Source organism: Thermobia domestica, chromosome 12, assembly GCF_964235325.1.
Source record: "Thermobia domestica chromosome 12, izTheDome1.hap1.1, whole genome shotgun sequence".
NCBI lineage: Eukaryota > Metazoa > Arthropoda > Insecta > Zygentoma > Lepismatidae > Thermobia > Thermobia domestica.
This window is the reverse complement of record NC_137465.1, coordinates 177,369,721-177,390,461: the sequence shown is the minus strand read 5'-3', so window position 1 is coordinate 177,390,461 and position 20,741 is coordinate 177,369,721. Positions and strand designations below refer to the sequence as shown.

The following is a 20,741-nucleotide window of genomic DNA, read 5'->3' as shown; positions in this document are numbered from 1 at the left end:
TCTCTTTTTGTTTTGTGAAATACTAACACCATATTGTTCTACCGTTTATCATGAAATCACCAAAGTCAAGCAGTGCTGGCTCTGTATGCATAAGTGACAGAGGTGGTCACTCAATGGAATGAAGGGAATGAGTCATTTCCCCTGTGATTTAGGAATAAACTAATATTATAAAGCACTGAAATAGTTTACTTAAACTTCAAATTATTTATGTTAAAACCTTTTTATTTTACTTATTTCTAAGTTTAAATACGCCAGAAGGTAACGTAGATAGTCATTCCAACGCGCAGCTCTTTCGATGCATTTTGCGCAGCGCGACCTAGTCGGAACGAGCCGGCTCAATTGCCTTGCCGTGCCGTGCTGTTGCGAGTGGGAATGCATTTTTGTAAGCATTCCGTAGAAGGAAGTATGTGCGGGTGTAGTGCTATATATTTTTTTTTTTTTCGTTTCGAACTGCAAATTGAAATAGCCTAAACTGTTCGCGGAGTAAATATTTATTTTAATGAGTTAAAATTTGGATGTTCAGGATTATACTTGGTTTCTTCAAGAAAAACTTGGATTATTTCGCAGGTTTGTAAAGTGCATCTCTTTCCTAATACCTGTGGCGGCTATGCTAGGAAGGGAATGACTGTCCAGTTTGCATTCCATCAGCGTTAACCTATGGCAGCGTCGACGCAAGCCAGTGAGGAGAGTGGGGTGGGGGAAATACAAGATTGTGCATGCGTGTTAGAAACTTTAAAAGGGCGGTCATTTAATTCCTTTAGTTTTCAAGATAAAAAACAAATAATTTCACAAGGACGATATACACCCGATCTGTCACATATACAAACAAAAACAAAACGCTGTATTCGTCATTTTAATAAGCAACAGTATGAAAAGACAGACTGGTTATTTGGTTGTAGGAAAACTTCAAAATTGTACTGCTGGCCTTGCTTGTTATTTTCAAACGAAAAAGGCACTTGGAATCAGTCAGGGTTTGATGACATGAACAATTTATTGAAAGCCACGCAACGTCATCAGCAATCACAAAATCATATTCGATCGCAAATCTGTCTCACAACTTTTGGCTCAGTACGAATAGACTTTCAGCTAGACCAGGAACTTAAGCAAGAGACTATTAAGTATAATGAGCAAGTGAAAAATAATAGGAAAGTTGTACGACGAATGATTGATGTAGTTATATTCTTGGCTTGTCAAGAACTTAGTTTTAGAAGACACGTGGAAGATAAAGACTCGGTTAACAGGGGGAACTATATTGAATTACTTCAGTTATTAAGAAAATATGATGAAGTTTTAGACAATCATTTTCAAACAGCTACAGTATTTTCGGGACTGTCAAAACATATACAAAATGACCTGATTCAAGGCGTTGCCACTGTCATAATAAATGAAATTAAAAAGGAAATAGCTGATTCATCTTTCATTTCTGTGATACTAGACGAAACGAGTGATATATCATCACATTCTCAACTCTCAACAGTTGTAAGGTACATTCTTCCCGATGGAGAAGTTGTTGAACGATTTCTGGGCTTTAAAGATGTCAGCTCAAATCGCACTGCAAGCGCTTTAGCACAACACGTTTTCCAAACCCTCGAGAAGTATGATAGTGGTTCCAAACTAGTCGCACAGTGTTATGACGGTGCTGCAGTCATGTCTGGCGAAATTAATGGCCTTCAGAAGAAAGTTAGGGATAAATATCCTGATGCATTGTTTATTCATTGTTTAGCACACCGGCTTAATTTAGTACTCTCTCAGTCAGTGTCAGCTATCAAAGAATGTAAAATTTTTTTCATGACACTTAGTAGTTTTGCCTCTTTCTTTTCAAATTCTACAAAACGGATGGCAGCTTTAGATTCAGAAGTTAAGAAGAGATTTCCTAAAGTATGTCCCACTAGATGGAATTACAATTCAAGGCTTATTGAAACAATAGTAGAGTACAGAAATGAGTTGACAAATCTATTCTATACTATTTTAGATAATCCACAAGAATGGGATAAAGACACATATCATGAAGCCCGGGGATTTGATTATGTGCTTTCTGACTTTGAGTTTAACTTCTTGCTACTAACGTTCAGCGAAATATTTTGTTTAACGGGCTCCCTCTACGACGTACTCCAGACCAAGTCACTTGATATAAATTACTGCATTAAAAAAATGAAGGAAACAGAGGAAATTCTGAAAGTCAAAAGAAATAATTTTGATTCAGTATGGAACAATTGTGTCGCAAATGTAGGCCCTCCCAGGAAAAGACGTTGCACAAATGACGGTAGTGATATGAAAACACATTATCGTCGTTTATATTGTGAAATATATGACAACATATGCAGCCAGATTGAGCTTAGATTCAGTAAATTAGGAAAATTGACATTTCTTCAGTTACTTGATGAAAAGAACATACAGAAACCATTCCCAGATGCAGAATTTTCTTCACTGAAAGAAAATTATGGTCAATACTTCGATTTTGCCCGGGTCAGAAGCGAACTCTGCGTTGCATATTCTACAAATGAATATTTACCAATGGGTGTTCCAAAACTACTTATCTATTTGAAAAGGACTGGATTGTCATCGTCTGCTTTCAAAGAACTCTATAAACTTGATTGATTGTCTGATTGTTGTCTGATTGCCACAATACCAGTTACAAGTTCTACTGCTGAACGCTCTTTTTCTGCACTTAGACGAATTCACACATTCTGCAGAAACACTCAAGATCAAGAGAGACTGTCTGATCTATCCTTGATACCTATTGAAAAAACGTTGGTGAAATTGCAACAAGCTGAAAGTGATGATGAGTTTTATAATCGAGTGATTGAAGAGTTTAACAAAAAAGGGAGGAGAATAGATTTAAAATTTAAGTGAGGTAGTAGATTCTATACGACCATTAGGAAGACCTAGGCGCAGATGGGAGGACAATATTAAGATAGATCTCGCAGAGATTGGAATACAAAGTAGAAACTGGATGCAGTTAGCTAAGGATAGAAGTCAGTGGAGAGCTTTTGTAAACGCGGCATTGAACCTCCGGGTTCCATAGGCCATAGAGTTAGTTTAGTAGATTTTATAATAGGTTGATTCAAGAGTTTTTCAAGAAAGAAATAATATACCTAAAATTTAAGTTACATAGTGAATTTTATGATCGGGTAATTGAACAATTTGACAAGAAAGGAAAAAAAATAAACTAAACATTTAAGTGAAGTGTTAAACAGTGGTGACTTACTTTTTAGCGGATGATTGGAGAATTTGACAGGAAAGGAAGACGAATAGACTTAAAATTTAGGTGACATGGTGAATTTTATAATCGAGTAATTAACGAAGAATTTGTCAGGAAACGATGGAAAAATTTAAGTGACAAGTGAGTAATATTATAAAATATTTCAGTTGTTTGTAGTATTAGGTACCATAACAATTGCTTCCCTCATTCCATAAGTCACCGACCGCCACTGATAAGTGACTACTGAAATATAACAAATGGAGTAATTCGTACCGTGAGCAAAAACTGGAACTAGAAGGAGACGGCGGACTGCAGTCAAGAAAACCAGCAGCAGCAGCAGCGATAGGACTAACGATCTACTGGCCACACGTTCTCCAATTTCAAAACGCTGGGTGGTAGGCTTAAGCCCTTCGACGTTTTGTGCAGGGTTTGTTTACTTCAGTAGTAAGTACTAATTAGCTTCTTGCCATTTTTCTTTCTTTTCTGGTATGCCTAAGACCTTCGAGTTTCGTGCAGGGACGTCGTTTGATTTATTTTAGCAGCATGTCGTTTTTGCCAATTGTTTTGAACCTTTGTGATTTTGTGTAGGGACTTTGTTTAGTTTACTTTAGCTACATATCTTAATTAGCTTCATGCCATTTATTTATTTATTTATTTATTTATTTTTTTTCTGGTGAGCTTAAGCTTTTTCAAACTTTATACAGGATCTTTTGGTTTCTCTTAGTTTATTTTAGCTGCCTGCCCCAATTAGTTTAATATATATATATTCCTAGTACACTTCAGTCCTTCGAAGCATTGTGCAGAAATTTTATTTAGTTTACTTTAGCTGCTTAATTAGCTTCTTGCCGTTTCTTTCTGGTTCGCCTAATCCTTTCGCGCTTTCTTTGGTTTCCTTTAGCTACTTGTTCTAATTACCTTTCTGTCATTTTTTCTGGTATGCTTAAGCCCCTCGAAGCATTGTGCAGTAATTTTATTTAGTTTACTTTAGCTGCATGTCCTAATTAGCTTTTTGCCATTTTTTTTCTGGTATGCTTAAGCCCTCCGGGGTTTTGTGAAGGACTCTTGTTTAGTTTACTTTAACTGGATGTCCTAGTTAGGTTTTTGGCATGTTTCTATGACTGTTAATCCCTTCGAGTTTTATTTAGAACTTTTGTTTAGTTGACTTTAATTGCATATCCTAATTAGCTCCTTTTCATTGTTTCTGGTAAGTTAAGTTCTCCAATGTTTTAGACTGGGACTGATTAGTTTACTTTAGCTGCATGTTCTAATTAGCTTCTCGCCATTTCCCCCCTGGTACGCTGAACGCATTTGTGGTTTTGCCAAATTTACTTGTGCCCTAAATGGCTTCCTGCCATTTTTTCTGGTACAGTTAAACTCTCTGGAGTTTTGTACAGGGACTTTGTTGTTTAGTTTACTTTAGACATTTTCTCTGGGATGCTTAGAGCCTTTGTGGTTTTGATCATGAAGTTTGTTCAGTTTATTTAGCTGCTGTTCTAATTAGCTTCTAGCAGGGTTTTTTTTTTTCTGATATGAGTTACATCCTGTAGGATTTTGTTCAGCAACTTCGTTTAATTTACTTTCGTTGCATATCCTAATTAATTTCTAACCATTTTCTTCTTTTTTTAAGTACATAAATATGCTCAAAGAAAATGTATAAATTCCTTTATCACAGAAAATACTTCCTGTAATTTCAAAATAAATCTGTGATACAGTATATTAGGCAGAAAATCTCTTTCCCAGAAAATTTCTTTGTCATAAGTCAATGACCTGGTGAACCATCAGACAGAATAATTGCAAGTTGAATTTCAAAGTCTTTTCTCTGTCTGCAATGCTTTCTCGTGAAAATCCTAGGAAAACCTTAAGCGGATAAAAGCAATCGTGGAGAGCAGGGGCGTAAATAAGGACCCCGCAGGCCCCGCATTGCGGGGGGCCTCAAACCATCAGGGGGCCCCAAATCGTAACGTGGGACGTAGAGAAGGGGCCCACTCCACACTGTTTGCGAGAGGCCCCCAAGCCTTTAGTTACGCCACTGGTGGAGAGTCAATCGTATGGCCAAGAATTCTGTGCGAAACACTTTCCCTAAAAAACTAACTCTATGGCCTATGGAACCCGGAGGTTCAATCCACAGAAGCTCTCCACTGACTTCTCACCGGATCCAGTTTCTACTTTGTATTCCTATCTCTGCGAGATCCATCTTAATATTGTCCTCCCATCTGCACCTAGGTCTTCCTAATGGTCGTTTTCCGATTGGTCTTCCAGTCAAGACTTTGAAAGCGTTTCTACTTTCTTCCATTTTAGCTACATGATCTGCCCACCTAAGCCTCCTAGACTTGACGACCCTAACAATGTTGGGTAAACCGTACAAATTATGTAGTTCCTCGTTATGAAGTTTCCGCCATTCCCCATTCCCGTTCCTCTTGGGTCCAAAGATTCGTCTCAGCATCTTGTTCTCAAATACTTTCAGTCTATGTTCTTCCCTCAGAGTAAGCGACCATGTTTCGCAACCATACAGAACAACAGGCATGATTATCGTTTTGTATATTTTAAGTTTCAAATTTCTCGACAGGGACAGATTTCCCGGCGACAAGAGATTTTGGACCGAATAGTAACACGAAATCCCTGCTTTTAGTCGACATTTAATTTCTTCGTGAATATAATTTTCGTCTCTTAATATTGATCCTAGATATTTGAAAGTATTCACTTTGTCAAAAGTATTATTTAATATTTTAACGCATCATAATTTGCCGTATTACGGTCCCGACGCACTTCCATGTATTTAGTTTTCTCTGCATCTACTTCTAAACCCATGTCCCTGCAAGCGTTTAATAAGATCTTTGCATTTCTTTCTATTTTTCTCCTATCATCCCCTATTAAACATCTTCCCTTCACTAACAAATTCACTCCACTTTCTCTTGGGGATCGCATCTTGCCTTGCAACTTGAAAGACAAAGGAACAAACATCGTTTATTTCACCATAAAATTCCAAAGAGGAATATTTTCTCTTCAAGTCTGTTTCGAAAAAGAAAGGGAAAGAAAATGTTTTGAACACTGTGTACAATATTCCGATATTATTCTTTATTAACATTTATAACTAATATATGATAGCTACTGTATGTTGCAAAGAATTACAGCCTGAACTGTGAATAATCTAAATTTGAGTAGCCTCTCTGTAACGGACACATCGCATTTACGGACAAATAATCGTATCCCATTGGTGTCCATTACTCAGAGGTTCCACTTTATATTTCATTGTATGAAAGTTAATGTATTATCTATAAATTCAATGAAAACGTGCAGATTGAGAGTTTCAATAAATCCCCTCTGTACAATCTATTTCAAGAGTAGTTGGTGATCCACCCTTTCCTCATTCGTTACAGGTAGTATCCAACTACTGTGTCTTTCTTCAGTCTTTCTTTAATTGTATGTCATATATATATATATATATATATATATATATATATATATATATATATATATATATATATATATATAATTCTACTTTGTGTGCGAATAGACTATATCTACATACAAACAAATGCAATTCTAATGGTAATTTGGTAATTTCATTGAGAATCAGCTAGTGAATTAATTTAAAATATTATTGTTTACAGTAAGAGAATTATATTAAAAATTAACGATCACATTTATAGAAATATATATCATCAAAGATAAAATATAGGGACGATTTCCATTTGAGCTTTGAAAGTAAGACTGTACCTCTCTTCCAAATTACTCAAACACATAGCACTACTGAAACAGAATGCCCGAAGGTCAAATATTTCCACCGACAAGTTTTGTTATACTTGGTATATGATTGCAGAATAGTTAATTTAGGGACTTCAGTGCTCAAATGGACATCGCGCCTCTCGTTCTAATGCGATCTAACTCAACAAAATGCACTTACTTGTCACGCTCTCTCTCCAAAGCACTGATGATGGTTCGCTGTTTCACAGCCTCAGTTTTATATTGATCGATCTCAATCTCAAGATTCTTTTTCTGGTGTTCTTGCATCTTCACGACAGCATCTTGCTTCTGTGTTAATGCTAAACGAACAAGAAATAAAATAACAATAATAGTATTTTCTAGTGGAAAACATTGAGAAAAAGTACACAATAGAACTCAGCAGATACAAAGTACGATTTCCTATTCCAATCTATCTTGTTACACTTGATTCTTTAGGATCCAAATATGCAGAAGTCAAGAATATTCAGAACATATAGCTGTAAAATATATCAATGATTTGTGGCATTATTTTAGAACAACTTTATCGATTTTCCCATCATGTCAATAATAAGCAATACAATTACTTATAGAACGTCGAGAACAGTTATTTAAATCATCTTTACTCACCTCCATGTTTATTGTAGTAGCCCATTAACTATTAGCTTAAAAATATTTCGAAACCTAGTACAGTTTTCCTTCATCAGCAGAACAAGGCTGCTAATTCTAATCAACATGTGATGAATTTTTGTCCCACGACACTAAAATAGTCGTATCATAATATTCCTACTTCAATAATATTTGCCTTTTTTACGTAAATTCATAAGAAGTTGATAAGAGAAATTTTTCAATCATATGTTTGATTAGAAGCCTTGTTCTGGTGATGAAGAAACACATCTTGCTTTCCGAAATATTTGAAAACTATTAAGTATTTGGCTACTATAAAAGAACACAAAGACGAATGAAGTTAATTTAATTAAAAGAAATATTATACTCTTAAAGTTAAATCCAATGAAACTTTCAATGCGATACGCTGCAATGATGATACTTTTTATATGAGAGTTAACAAGACATATTCACTGAAACATTCAGTAAAATTTTAACCAACGTTTTTTCATAATTTATTAGCACAAATGCTAGACTAAAATTATTTGATCTACAGCTGTATTCAATATTAGTCAACTGAATTTTATAATGGTTACACACCGTTTTTGGTGCTTAAAAATCTACAGAACATAACAGCTCGTTCACCCCCTATTTCCAAGTATAGAAGTAGGTTATAGAGTAAAAAGGCATCAGAAGTAATATTTGCATGGATTTAGTTCTATCTGACACAATAAACTTTTAGAAACATGTAACTTTTTAAAGAGTATAGTTTACTGAAACTCCTTTATATATTTACCCTGTCCATCTGTTGCGGGAGACAAAACATCTCAACAACTACTTCACAAATCATTATCAAATTTGGTGAAAACATAGAGGGTCAAAAGTTGGGAACAGGGTTCTTTTTCGGAGCGGATGCTCAAACCGGAAGTTGTAGAAATTAATCATTTCCGGTTTTAATGTTGATCACTGTACAGCAAAAAAACTAATAGATGGAGAAATGCGGTTTCCTGCAATCGCTTAGGCCTATGCGTCCCATGAACGCAGTATGTCTCCAACCTTAACTTTCTAGTAAAACCGTAAGTGGTAGAAATCCACTAGACTTTTCGGTTTCATTATTGATTTATATAGAGCAAAAACGATAACAGATAGCAAAAAGCAGTTTTCTGTATCCAATTAAGCGTCCCAATAGTATATTTTATTCCCACTCTAATCTCTGTATTAAAACCAGATGTGGCAGAAATTGAGCCACTTCCGGTTTTAACTTTGATTGTTATAGAGTGAAAATCATACAGGATAATCAGTAGTTTTCTGCAATCGATTAAACATCCCAAGAATATATTCTATCTCTACTCTAATCTCTCTATTAAAACCGGAAGTGACTCATTTTCTGTCACTTCCAGTTTTAATGTTGATCGCTATAGAGTAGAGGCAGCAATAGATAGAGAGAGGATCATTTCCTGCAATCACTTCAGCTTCTTAAAATACATTTCATTTCCAAACTTAAGTCTGCACTAAAACCGGAAACGATAGAGATCTACCACGACTTCAGGTTTCAATATTGCCCTACATAGAGCAAAAACGCTAAGAGATAGCGAGAAGTGGTTTTATGGTATCAATTTAGCGTTAGGTACCATTTTCTCTTTTAACCCCTTATTCAAACCGGAAGTGGTAGTGATTAACCACTTCCGGTTTTAACGTTGATTGTAATAGAGTGAACACAGTAACAGTTAGCGGTTTTCTCTAATCAATTAAACATCCCAAGAATATATTCCACCTGCACTCTATAATCTTTCTATTAAACTGGAAGTGGTATAAATCTACTACCACTTCCGGTTTAAAAATAATTGAGAAAATATCTCATTATACAAACCAAACTTCTTCACGTGGTCTAAATGTGATTATGCTACTTGTTAAAATGTGCAACTTATTCTGAGCTAAATACTTTATATATGATAACTTAGAGCAAAACAGTAACCTATATATCTATTTAGGACATTTTCGAGTTTGGTTTGACATCTGTAATAACTAAACATACCTTCTGCTCTTATTATACTCTTGTTAAGAACATCTCGTTCTCTCGTCAAGTCATCAATTCGCTTTCGATTCATCTCAGCCAACTTTCTTGCATTTTCAATCTCTTTTTCTGTATTACCCATCTTTTGCCTGAGCGTTTCTCTTTCCTTCTCTAATGCTTGTTTTTGCTCTTCCAAATTTTGAATTTTCTTAATGTAAGTATCACGAACTTTTGCCATTCGCTGAAACTCTAATTTCATGGTTAACACATCATCTTCTTTTGTCTGTCAAGGAAGCACAAAGCTATATCTGTTAGTCATACTATCTTCAAGTATATTTAGAAAATGTACGAAAGGAAGTCCCAAAATAAGTTTCCCCTCTCGTTTTCCCCCGGAAAGCGAACAGTCTTACTCATCCGCCATACAGTCCTGATCTCGCACCCAGTGACGCATCTGTTTCCGGCTTTAAAAAAGACTCTTGGCGGAAGGCGTTTTGGAAGTAATGCTGAATTCACAGAAGTTATTCGACGCTTTCTCCGTATGCAGAGTCCTGCATTTTTTCTGGAAGGGTTTTTGAAGCTTATAGACCGGTATGATAAATGTCTCAATGTACGTGGTACTTATGTGGTAAAATAAAGGTACGCCTGATCTTTAATGTAACATGCTATTTTTGGTCTTGCTTCTCCAACTCTGTCCATAGTCGCCTGGGGAAATTTATTTACGGACTCCCTTTCGTAAGACTTACATACATACTTAATGATCTAAAAATAAAGAGTGGCCTATCAGACATCCTGTATACATAGAACTATATAAAATAGAAATATTTTTTTTTTGTTTTTGTACATAGTACAACAATAGCATATAATACGTAATTAGATTGGCAGAGTGCACTTTCAATGAAATTTGTTAGAATATGTTTATATTATAGGTTATTTTACGTACATTTTCACACTAGCATATCTGTTAGTAAACATCTTAATAGGAATCTATATTTTCTTAACTCCAAGTATAACTGTAACAACTTTTTCGAACAACTTCTATTCGGCTAGTATAGATTTCGAAGCATTCTGTATCAATCTAATTACACATAGTTTTTTCTTCTATATTTTAGTTTTCTTTTTTATTTTTCTTTGTATAAATTTAATCGTCCACTATTTTTTTACAGCCGTTTTTTCAAGTCACTGCTGTAGACGAAAACTGTACCATTCCCGATTTTTTCTTCTTTTAAGCTCAACAACTCGTAATTTTATTATGAAGAAAAGAAGAATCATTGCATAATTTACATACATACAAGATTTATGATATTTGATCGTTGTACAAGATAGCATAAATGGTTCATTTGTTTTGAAAAGGCTATATTTTCAAAAGTATTACATGTACACACATCAAAAATATATGAAAAAAAAAAAAAAAAAAACTCACCAAGTTTGTATTGTGTTTCAGCACAAGTCCATTATCTTTCCGATCGGGTGTAGCAGTGTGGCAGTACGAGGTCGTAAATGAAGGGAAAACAAGAAAAAAGTATTAATCGTGGAGTACCACAAGGATCAATTCTAGGACCACTTCTCTTTCTTCTTTATATAAATGATCTTTCTGAAAGTATTAATAGTTCATGTGTGACTTTATATGCAGATGATACAAACATAATAGTTAGTGGGAAAGATGAATGCGAATTAGCTTCAAACTGCCAAACGGCAATGAACCAACTTTCAAGTTGGGTGAATAAAAATGACCTAATTATTAATGTAAATAAAACATGTGCCTTAAATTTTAACAATGGTAAAAGTAATCAAGCCAATGCAATAATAAAAATAAATAATAAAACAGTTAAATATGTAGAAACTGCTACCTTTCTCTGAGTTAAAATATCTAATAATTTCAACTGGTAACCACATATAGAACATGTAAGAAGTAAGCATTGCTTTTACTCGGTTGAAGAATATGTAGAAAATAATTCGTATACGTAAAATTAAATGTATAGTAAATAAATTAGTGAAACCATAAGAATCTATATGTAATAATAGTATGTGTGTTTATGTATACTGGTATATATATAAATGACATGTCCAATTTCGTTGTATGACGATGAACGAATGCAATAAATTATGATTATGATTATTAAGATTATGATAAAGACGTCAAGTATCGTCTGGACGTGCGTCGTGTCACCAAAGGGGAACATATTGTATTGGTGAACCTCTGTAGAGGGTGTATAAACTTGGTGAGTTTTTTCATATATCTTTCATGTGTGTACGTGTAACACTTTTGAAAATATAGCCTTTTCAAAATGAATGAATCATTTATGCTAGTCTTATATATTAAGTCTTCTCTATTCCCTTTTTGTATTATCGTCCATTTTTGCACCTTCCTTTCACATTTTCTTTTATCTTAATTGCTGAAGTTATCGCAGGTTGGATGGTTATTTTCTATTTTAAATAACTATCCAGCTTATGATGATATCAGCAGTTAAGATTTAAAAAAATACTAAAAAGATTTCAACACAATGGAAAAAAATGAAATTATTCAATATATATTATATTAATTTTTTTGCCTTTTCTCATGTAATCAGCTAAAATGTTAACAGACTCAGTGGTGATTTCACAAAATTCTTCCCCGGGACCATATAATGTGAATTCTGAGTAATTTCGTAATACTACTATTCACTCCACCCCCACGCCCCCACACACACACTTTTCCGAGAGAAAATCTTCTGAAATCATCACTTATCAGACTGATAGATAGTCTCCCTGACTTGCAAGAAGTACTAATCAAATAAATGTAACAATATAGAGATATAAATAGCAATTGACTAACTTTCAGCTCTATTTCTTTCTGCTGCATTTCTGTTGCCAACCTTTCTATCGTAGAAACGTGAGCTTCTGTGTCTTGCTGAAGTTTAAGAAGTCGTCCATTTAATACTTCAACTTCCTTATTGAGACGCTCAATTGTAGCCTAGAAAAAACAGAAAAAATAAGTATGCTGACAGGAGTGTAGCTAAAACAAGTTAGCATAGTACATATAAAAAAGCGCTGATACAGGCAAAACAATTCTTATTTCTCAGATTTTCAGGAAAAGTAAAATAACGTTTTGGAGTTATCAGTACAGAAAAAAATGTAAGGAAACTGGTTAAAACTTTTCGATATTCTCTTCGTCAAATCAGTTAAAACCAATTGGTCTGATAGAAAATTATACTTATCTTTCATACTTGATACATATTTGAAACATTTGTTTATGCAACTTACTGTTAATACAGAATAGAAATAAATAGCCTAAATATTATTTCGTCAATATCGAACGAACAAATTGACTAATTGAAAATACGGTTTCGAAAATACAGTGAAATTTGTTAGAAAATTTGGAATACACACAATTATGTTAGAAAATTTCAGAATGCACACAATGATGATAGAAAATTTGGAATATAAAGAATTGTTAGAAAATATAGAAAATTACAGTATATTAGAAAATTTAGAATAGCCAGAATTAGGGTAGAAAATTTGGAATACACATAATTAGATTAAAACACTTGGAATACCCAGAATTAGGATAAAAAATTTAGAATGCAGAAAATTGTTGAAAGATCTGGAGTACAGACAATTATGTTAGAAAATTTGGAATACATAAAATTATATTAGAAAATGTCGAATAGGCAAAATTATCTTACAAAAATTGGAATGCACCAAATTGTATTAGAAAATGTGGAATAACAAAATTATGTTAGAAAATTTGGACACAGAATTACGTTAGAAAATTTGGAATACGCAGAACTATGTTGGAAAATTTGGAATACATGGAATTATATTAGAAAATGTGGACACAGAATTATGTTTTCTCTGCATACACACAAAAATTAAATAAATAAATAAATAAATAAATAAAATTATTCAGCCTGTTCCGAGATTAACAAAAACCAACTTGTGAATAGTGCATATTCTTTTTAGCGACAATAATTACTGTTCCTTTGGATCTCTTAATCTCATAAAACAGAGTTCTATCAGAGCCATTCCACGCGAAATTAAGCCTGACCACAAGTTTTCAAAAACTGTCGAAACCAGTGCTTGTTTACATATATATGAAGTAAATAGAACCAAATTTACTTTCTCACAAAGAAAAAAACTTATTTATACTTCGAATTCACGTAAAATTTTAAGTCTGAATTGTTAATGTGTAACATGTCAGCTGGGAGAAAATTTTTTAAGCTTGTTATCTGCAATATTTTACGGTACGTTGTGCATGTTTGGGTGTAGTAACTTCGAGCTGTTCAAGATGCTTCTTTTTTCTATAAGCTATAGTTGAAAAAGGTTTATAGGATATATATTGTTTATAATATCATTAAAAATACAAACGTCAACGTGAATGTCCTGCCCGTGACAGAAAACACTCAAAAGTTATTGTACTGAATTACTAATTTTGAGAGTGTGGTTCGTACGTAGTAGAAGTATTAATTTGCACGCACATTTCACATCTACAAAATTTTGGACTGAAGTTGACAATATATATATTTCGATTTTTTTCAGCATGAAATCCTGACCTGCCCGTGACAGTGGGCATGCCACTGGTGGGAAAGTTTGTGTACATTATTTAATTGCTGATAGAAAATCATTCCCCGTGTACTAAAATAACGTTTTCTAAGCATGAACATTATTTACTTAAATAGAGAATTATCTATTCCTGTCAGTATGATGTTTAAACGAAAAACAAGTGTCATATAAATAGTACACACGGAAAAGAAAGTATCTGACAGTTGACAAATTTTCTTTTCCCAATAACTCGGGAACTAATGAATTAATTTGGATCTTTTTATCGTTATCCTTAGAATATTTATAATTTGATAACTTGCCAAAATCGGTACTCTAATAGGTTAATTTATTCTTGAGTTATTAGGAAAAGAAATTTTGTGAACTGAAGAATACTTTCTTTCGTGACTGTACCATTTGCGTCACCTTTTTGTTGGCTACAAGGAAGTAGTGGATAGGATTGTAGTTGCGTTCAGTTGAGTTGATTTTAAGTCCCTTTCAGCAGCGAGGCTATATGAGACTGGACCTATTGATTAACGTGGAATCTGAATCACATGGGCTCCCAGTGAGAATCGAACCTGGGTCTCCCACCCCCAAAGGCTCGTACGGTAACCTCTTAGCCATAAAGAAGCTCTGGATGGGACTGGAGTACGGACGAAAAGGCCAGTATGGAACTTCGTGAAGAAAAAAAAGTAATTGCAGAATGTGCTGCTGATTTCATGGCAGCTTCAAGTTCTTCGTTTTAAGATGTATCTGTTTTACTATTACCATCAGAAGAAATTGAAGAAAACAAAGAAATTCTCAATAAAAGATAGAAAAGTGCTCTGCAATTTAATCAAAACATTTTTTTCTGGGATTTGATAGCGAAAATTTGATTCTTGGTCGAACTTTTATATCAGAGCTTCATCCGTGTAAGGTCTTCAAATTCCTAACAAGCGTTTATTTAGATTCTGAAAAATGATGATTCCGAAAGTCATGAAACTACCCTGAGCGATGACTTAGGTTTGGATGGTAACAAGGCTTGTTGTTGTTGTTGATTTAAGTTTGAAGTCCCGTCCAGCAGCAGTGGCTATATGAGACGTGGACCTACTGATTAACGTGGAATTCGAAACACACGAGCTCCCGCCGGAAATCGAACCCGGATCTCTCACGCCAAAGGCGCGTACGCTAATTACTTAGTCACGGAGGAGCTCTGTAACAAGGCTTGTGTTAGGCCAGCTGTTGAAGATACACGGAACAGTTTTATTTGTGGAATTTTTCTCTAGCAGAAAGAAAAAGAGAACATACAGGTATGCAGCCGTCGCACAAAGCCCAAAGCCCAGTGGAAGAGGACGAAAAGCTAAAATAATTTGTGTGGAAACCGTAAGAGATTCAGTAAAGTTTTCAGGACTGTTGAAGAAGATGTGTCTTACATGCATTTCGATCAAATAATCTATATAATACCAGTACCTATTTTATATACTATAGGACACGGTGTTTTGTACGAATTTCCCTACAAGGTGGATTTAAATGAACAAGTAAAAACATTTTCTAAATAGTAGGTGGTTTGAAATAAATGTACTACATAATATTATTTTTGTGTGATGAAAGCGAGCCTCAAGTAAAGTAAGTTAGAAGTATTTGTATACAATGCTACAACATAACAGAAGAAATTGTCTCATTTTTGATTTAATTTCATTTTAGAAATTATTCTTATTGAGATTTTGTGTGTTGAATCATACGATGTCCCGCCACGGTGATATCCATGTGTTCTGCCCGTGAGACGGTAAAGTTTAGTTTTTTAATTAATACAAATATTTGGCAAATTTCTCTTATGTGAAGTTTGTTGGAAAATTTCATCATTTATACAATTCCGTTTAAATAAAAATACTTTGGGCTAAGAATTCACAGAGTTTTGTAACATTCACGTGATGTGTCGAAAGTCACTTCTCTTTTTAGTCCCCGCCCGTGACAGACGTTTAGGAATTAATATTTTCTACTCTAAACAGAAAAAATACTGAAAACATCAGCTACTTATACTCCTAAGTCTGTACTGCTCATATATCATACATTTTCAGAATTTATCTTATACTTTTAGAAATATACAACTTTAGAGCATCAAAAATGTAATGTAAATGTCCTGACCGTGACGATGGAATGGCTCATCAGTTACTAATGAGAAATTGCCCGAAAGGAAAATACCGTGTTATTTTCAGTCATTTTGTTTGGATTATTCTCAAATTACCGAGATATTTTATGGAAAGATAGTTATTAAAACCACAGAACTAGGAATGTTGATTATTGATTATGATTCACATTACAACATGAAATTTGAAGCATAAATCTTTGAAAATCCAAGAATTCCACTTGAATTTCATACTTATCACTGACTAGCGTAAATTATATGCTTCACTGGGTTAAAATTAGAAAAAATAGTAATATGTTTCGTTAGCCAGTCACTTTTTACTATTACTGAAGAGTTCTGTGATATCGACCATTTTCAATCATTTTTATATATCTCCCCCTCTTCCAAATTGCGGAGCTGAATTCGGATTTAAACAGCATCGGAGGTGTCACTGTTCATTTCAACGATCCTGAAAACTATGGGTTCGACACTAATATCGGCCTTTCTCGATCATTTATATATATCCCCTTCCCTAGATGCACCGTCAAGTGAAATGATAAAAACCATCTCAGGACTGAACTTCATCTATGTTGAAAATTTGATCGAGATCGGTTGGGTGGTTCAAGAGTTATTAAGTCACAAAAATAGTCACTTTCATTTTTATTTGTATAGATTTCTAAGATATGTATCTGGAACATTTTGCCTTTTATATCACGGATATATTTATCTTACGATATGCCACATTTTGTAACTGTAGTGTTTCAAACAGAACAACATGATACAGAAAGTGGAGATAGTGGCAAATTTGACCTATGCAACGTTTCCACAATTGGCTGACTAATTTATATTTTAGTCTTTTATTGGCAGCGAGACGAAATAGGACAAGACATACAGTTGAGAGTGAGATATGAATTACTGTAGTGTGTTCGATGCTCTCCACTGGGAATCGAACCGGAGATCTCGATTGAGACTTGTAAAATCATAAGTTTCTATGAAGTAGTGACTATGTAGTACTCAGCATTATCGCTGCCACTGGAGGCACTGACTAATACAGTTTGTCTCAAAATTGATTTTAACTGATTATTATATGCTAAATGATTTTTAAATTCTAAAATTTCGCGACTGGTACCCTACTGGGCTGTGCGAGACACCAGTGTGTCGCGACACAGTTAGGAAACATAGTTGTATGTTGAAAATGACGGTACGCTAGCGCACTGATGTAAGTACCTTCTGTTGCCTCCTCCCCTCAAAAGAAAAAATATTTATTCACGTAGCAATCCAGAAGGAAATGCACTTCAAGCTTTTAGTTGTCAATTGGAGCTTACAATCTAGTAGGAAATGTCTGTCTAGCATTTATCTGTGCCTCTGGATCTTGTATAGAACCACGTGGATATCAGTATGCAGTCCACGTTGACACTTGCGTGCTTGACCTGGAGTTCCTGTGATACTTTTCTAGTGAATTGATGGGACTTCGTAAAAAAATATTGCCACATCCGATTCAGATTTTATTCAGTCTGTACGGATGTCAATTTACTATTGAAATGCTCGGTGCACTCTCTCAGGACTGTTGTTGGATTGGGAATATTTAGAAATGATCAATATCCACTGTTTCCCAGTCACTGTTACTTGGAATAAAATTGATAAGCATCAATAGTATATGATTATTATATAGTATTAGCCCAGCATTTCATTCATTGCAGCCATATAGAATAAGGTGGAGAAACATCACTAATAACTAATTTGTATTGGACACATGTAGACACTATCTCACTCCAAGCATCTTTAATATAATAAAGACACATTAGGAATACATTGTACAAATTGTATCTTTCTACTCATGCTGATTAAGGAGATACATCCATTTGAACTTGTAAGTACTTTATAAATTACACTATACTGGATGAGCCAAAAGTAGCATATTGACATAGTATACAATACGCTATACCGTACTTCGGCCAATATGTGGTTCGTGAATACATTGTAAGAAGTGATTTTTCAAAAGAGATTTAAACCTTATTAAATATGTAATTTGTTAAGTAAATTTACAATTAATAGGAAATTATCAAAGGATGAATGTGTGCTTGTACTTTAAAAATAGTGCTTCAGGACCATAATTTCCATAATTACCCAGATACGATTGAGTTATTTGTGCAGCGTTCTATCTGGAGATTCATGAAAGATAAAGATTTTTCTTGAAAAAATTACGGATCTAAAACATTTAAAAGAACACATTACTTCTGAACTTGATACATTATCATCCAACAACATTAGTGAAGTAATATGTCCTTCTGTGCTTAAAAGAAGTAATTTATGCATTGAAAATTATGGAGAACATTTTGCAAACACTTGATTTAGATAACTTAACGCCCTAACCTAATATAATGTTATGATACAACTTGAAATCATTTCATGGTTCTGTACTTGATAAATAATTCATTTCAAATACGTTTGCGTCAAGTAACTTATGGCCTACCACACATTTGATAATAAATTTTCAAAATATTTTACTCACTTTCTGATCTTTTGATGTTTGATCGAGTTTAGCAAGAATCCTATTGTTTGACTGAAGTTCTGATTTTAAGTTCAATACCTCCGCTTCTTTTGCTTCCGATAATTCTTTACTTTCTTTAAGTTGTTTCTCTAACGATTCCTTCTGTCGCTGCTCTTTCATTATGTCATTAGTAAGAGTCTGAAAAGAAAAGTGGAATTATTTAGCACTAATAATAATAACAATTCTTAAATAATTTCTAGTAATAAAATAGTTTTGTTATCGCTGAAATGAGATTCACTCACACGTAGGAAAAAATGTTGAAAAAAGTTATATTTATACTTTTTGTAGTATATTCTGAATTGGCAACACTGCAGAACACATTGAACAGAGGGGACAGTGAGCATGTGCATGGAAGTCGTTATTCGTAAAGATGAAGGTGCAGTTTTGATGAATAACAATACGCCTAATTACTGAAAGAAACAAAGGGATGCATACTAACAATTCGAAAAGATCAATACTCGAGGCTTAATGCAGAGAATATTGTTTATTTTTTAAGTAATACGTCTAAATAATAATAATAATAATAATAATAATAATAATAATAATAATAATAATAATAATAATAATAATAATAATAATAATAATAATATAATCATCATCATAATCATAATGATAATAATAATAATACAGAAATCACATATAACAACATTACATGGTATCAGATGTAGTGGGTAATATAATTTAATCATACATGAGATATTTATATATCGCAGACTTTTATACTCACGTATTTAGATACAAAGATGTATTTAACGCAGGGATGCAAATAACTACTCGCCCGTGGCGTGTGGTTCATCGGTGTGGGCGAGTATTTAATATCATACCGAAGATAAGTAAATGATTTCTATTGTGGGATGTGGCTAGTAGCTTTTTTATGGGTGAGTAAAATTTTGTTGGTTATTTGCATCCCTGATTTAACGTCTGTGCTTCATTTACATTGTTTGATTGAAAATTGTATGCTTTAAATTATTCTAAACAGTGCGAAACTACTGCCCTCGCAACCCACTTCCTAATCCCATTAAAGCGAGGTAATTGCACAAGGATATTCTAATCGAGTGTTTGAAGAATTTGTCTTAACCAGGACCCAAAAAATCCGTGAGTTACATATTAGAAACTAAGGCATTTACACAAACAGTAGTAGTTGAATTGTAACAGATTAAGCTTTTAAACGGTAGCTTAATTGTAGGGAACTTTGTCTTCTTTAATTGTTTGGTCTAAGGATAGGTTTCAACTCATTTACCGTAATGTGGGACCGCTAAGCAAGAAGAGGACGGTTAGGATGGCTAGTTTCTCCTTTGTGAATTACACAAAATACCGTATAATTGAAAACTGAAAATTAAAGAATCCAATTGAGGGATAAAATGCAAATTAGAATCAGGGATATCACGCAGACCAAAACTATATAATTATATCTTCATTACACAGGTATAATTTAACATCTTGTTTATATTAATTAATGTAACCACTTGCTCACGTTAATTGACATTTCTCCTTCAGAAATCGTTTTGACTTTCCATAGCTTCAAGGAGCAAAATTCTTCACAGAATGGAATATACAATAATAATTCATAAGTAAAGTTTCTATACGTCCGATTTCGAAAGAGCGAACTTAATGTCCTCTTTTGTATGTATGCCGGATGCATTTTGTCCTCCTTTTATCGATTGAAAACATTTCTTGTTCAAAACAGAGGACTTTGATCAAAACATGAATATATTTTGATTTAAGTAATGTTTGGCTAAGAAAGTAGTGCTATCTGAAAAGTTAAAACAGAATGCATAATACGACGAAAAGTACAATTTGATTTTTAAGGATTGTTCTCCTACACATTTTGATAAACCACAAAATAATATTTGTATATTTTCCATATCCTGTATATAGGAAACCACTTGTATAAATGAAATATCTGTGGACTGATACTAAAAATAGATTCAATATTGATGCAGTAAAAGCAGAATTTAAATTTATACAACTTATTGACAAAGTGGTGATGGTGGTGACAGTGAGTCTGAAACATGTTTGTGTGGTATAA

At 33.9% G+C, this 20,741-nt stretch overlaps 1 protein-coding gene across 1 annotated transcript in view; it reads right to left on the bottom strand.

The window, feature by feature from the left end:
- Positions 1-20,741, bottom strand: part of LOC145666858 (cilia- and flagella-associated protein 58-like) — a 68,372-nt gene that overhangs the window by 36,904 nt on the left and 10,727 nt on the right. The window contains exons 5-8 of the mRNA XM_081734438.1: positions 18,674-18,850; positions 12,355-12,492; positions 9,564-9,825; positions 7,107-7,245 (exon numbers count right to left, since the gene is read on the bottom strand). Coding sequence (XP_081590564.1) covers positions 7,107-7,245; positions 9,564-9,825; positions 12,355-12,492; positions 18,674-18,850 — 716 coding nt within the window. The remainder of the gene's footprint in view (positions 1-7,106; positions 7,246-9,563; positions 9,826-12,354; positions 12,493-18,673; positions 18,851-20,741) is intronic.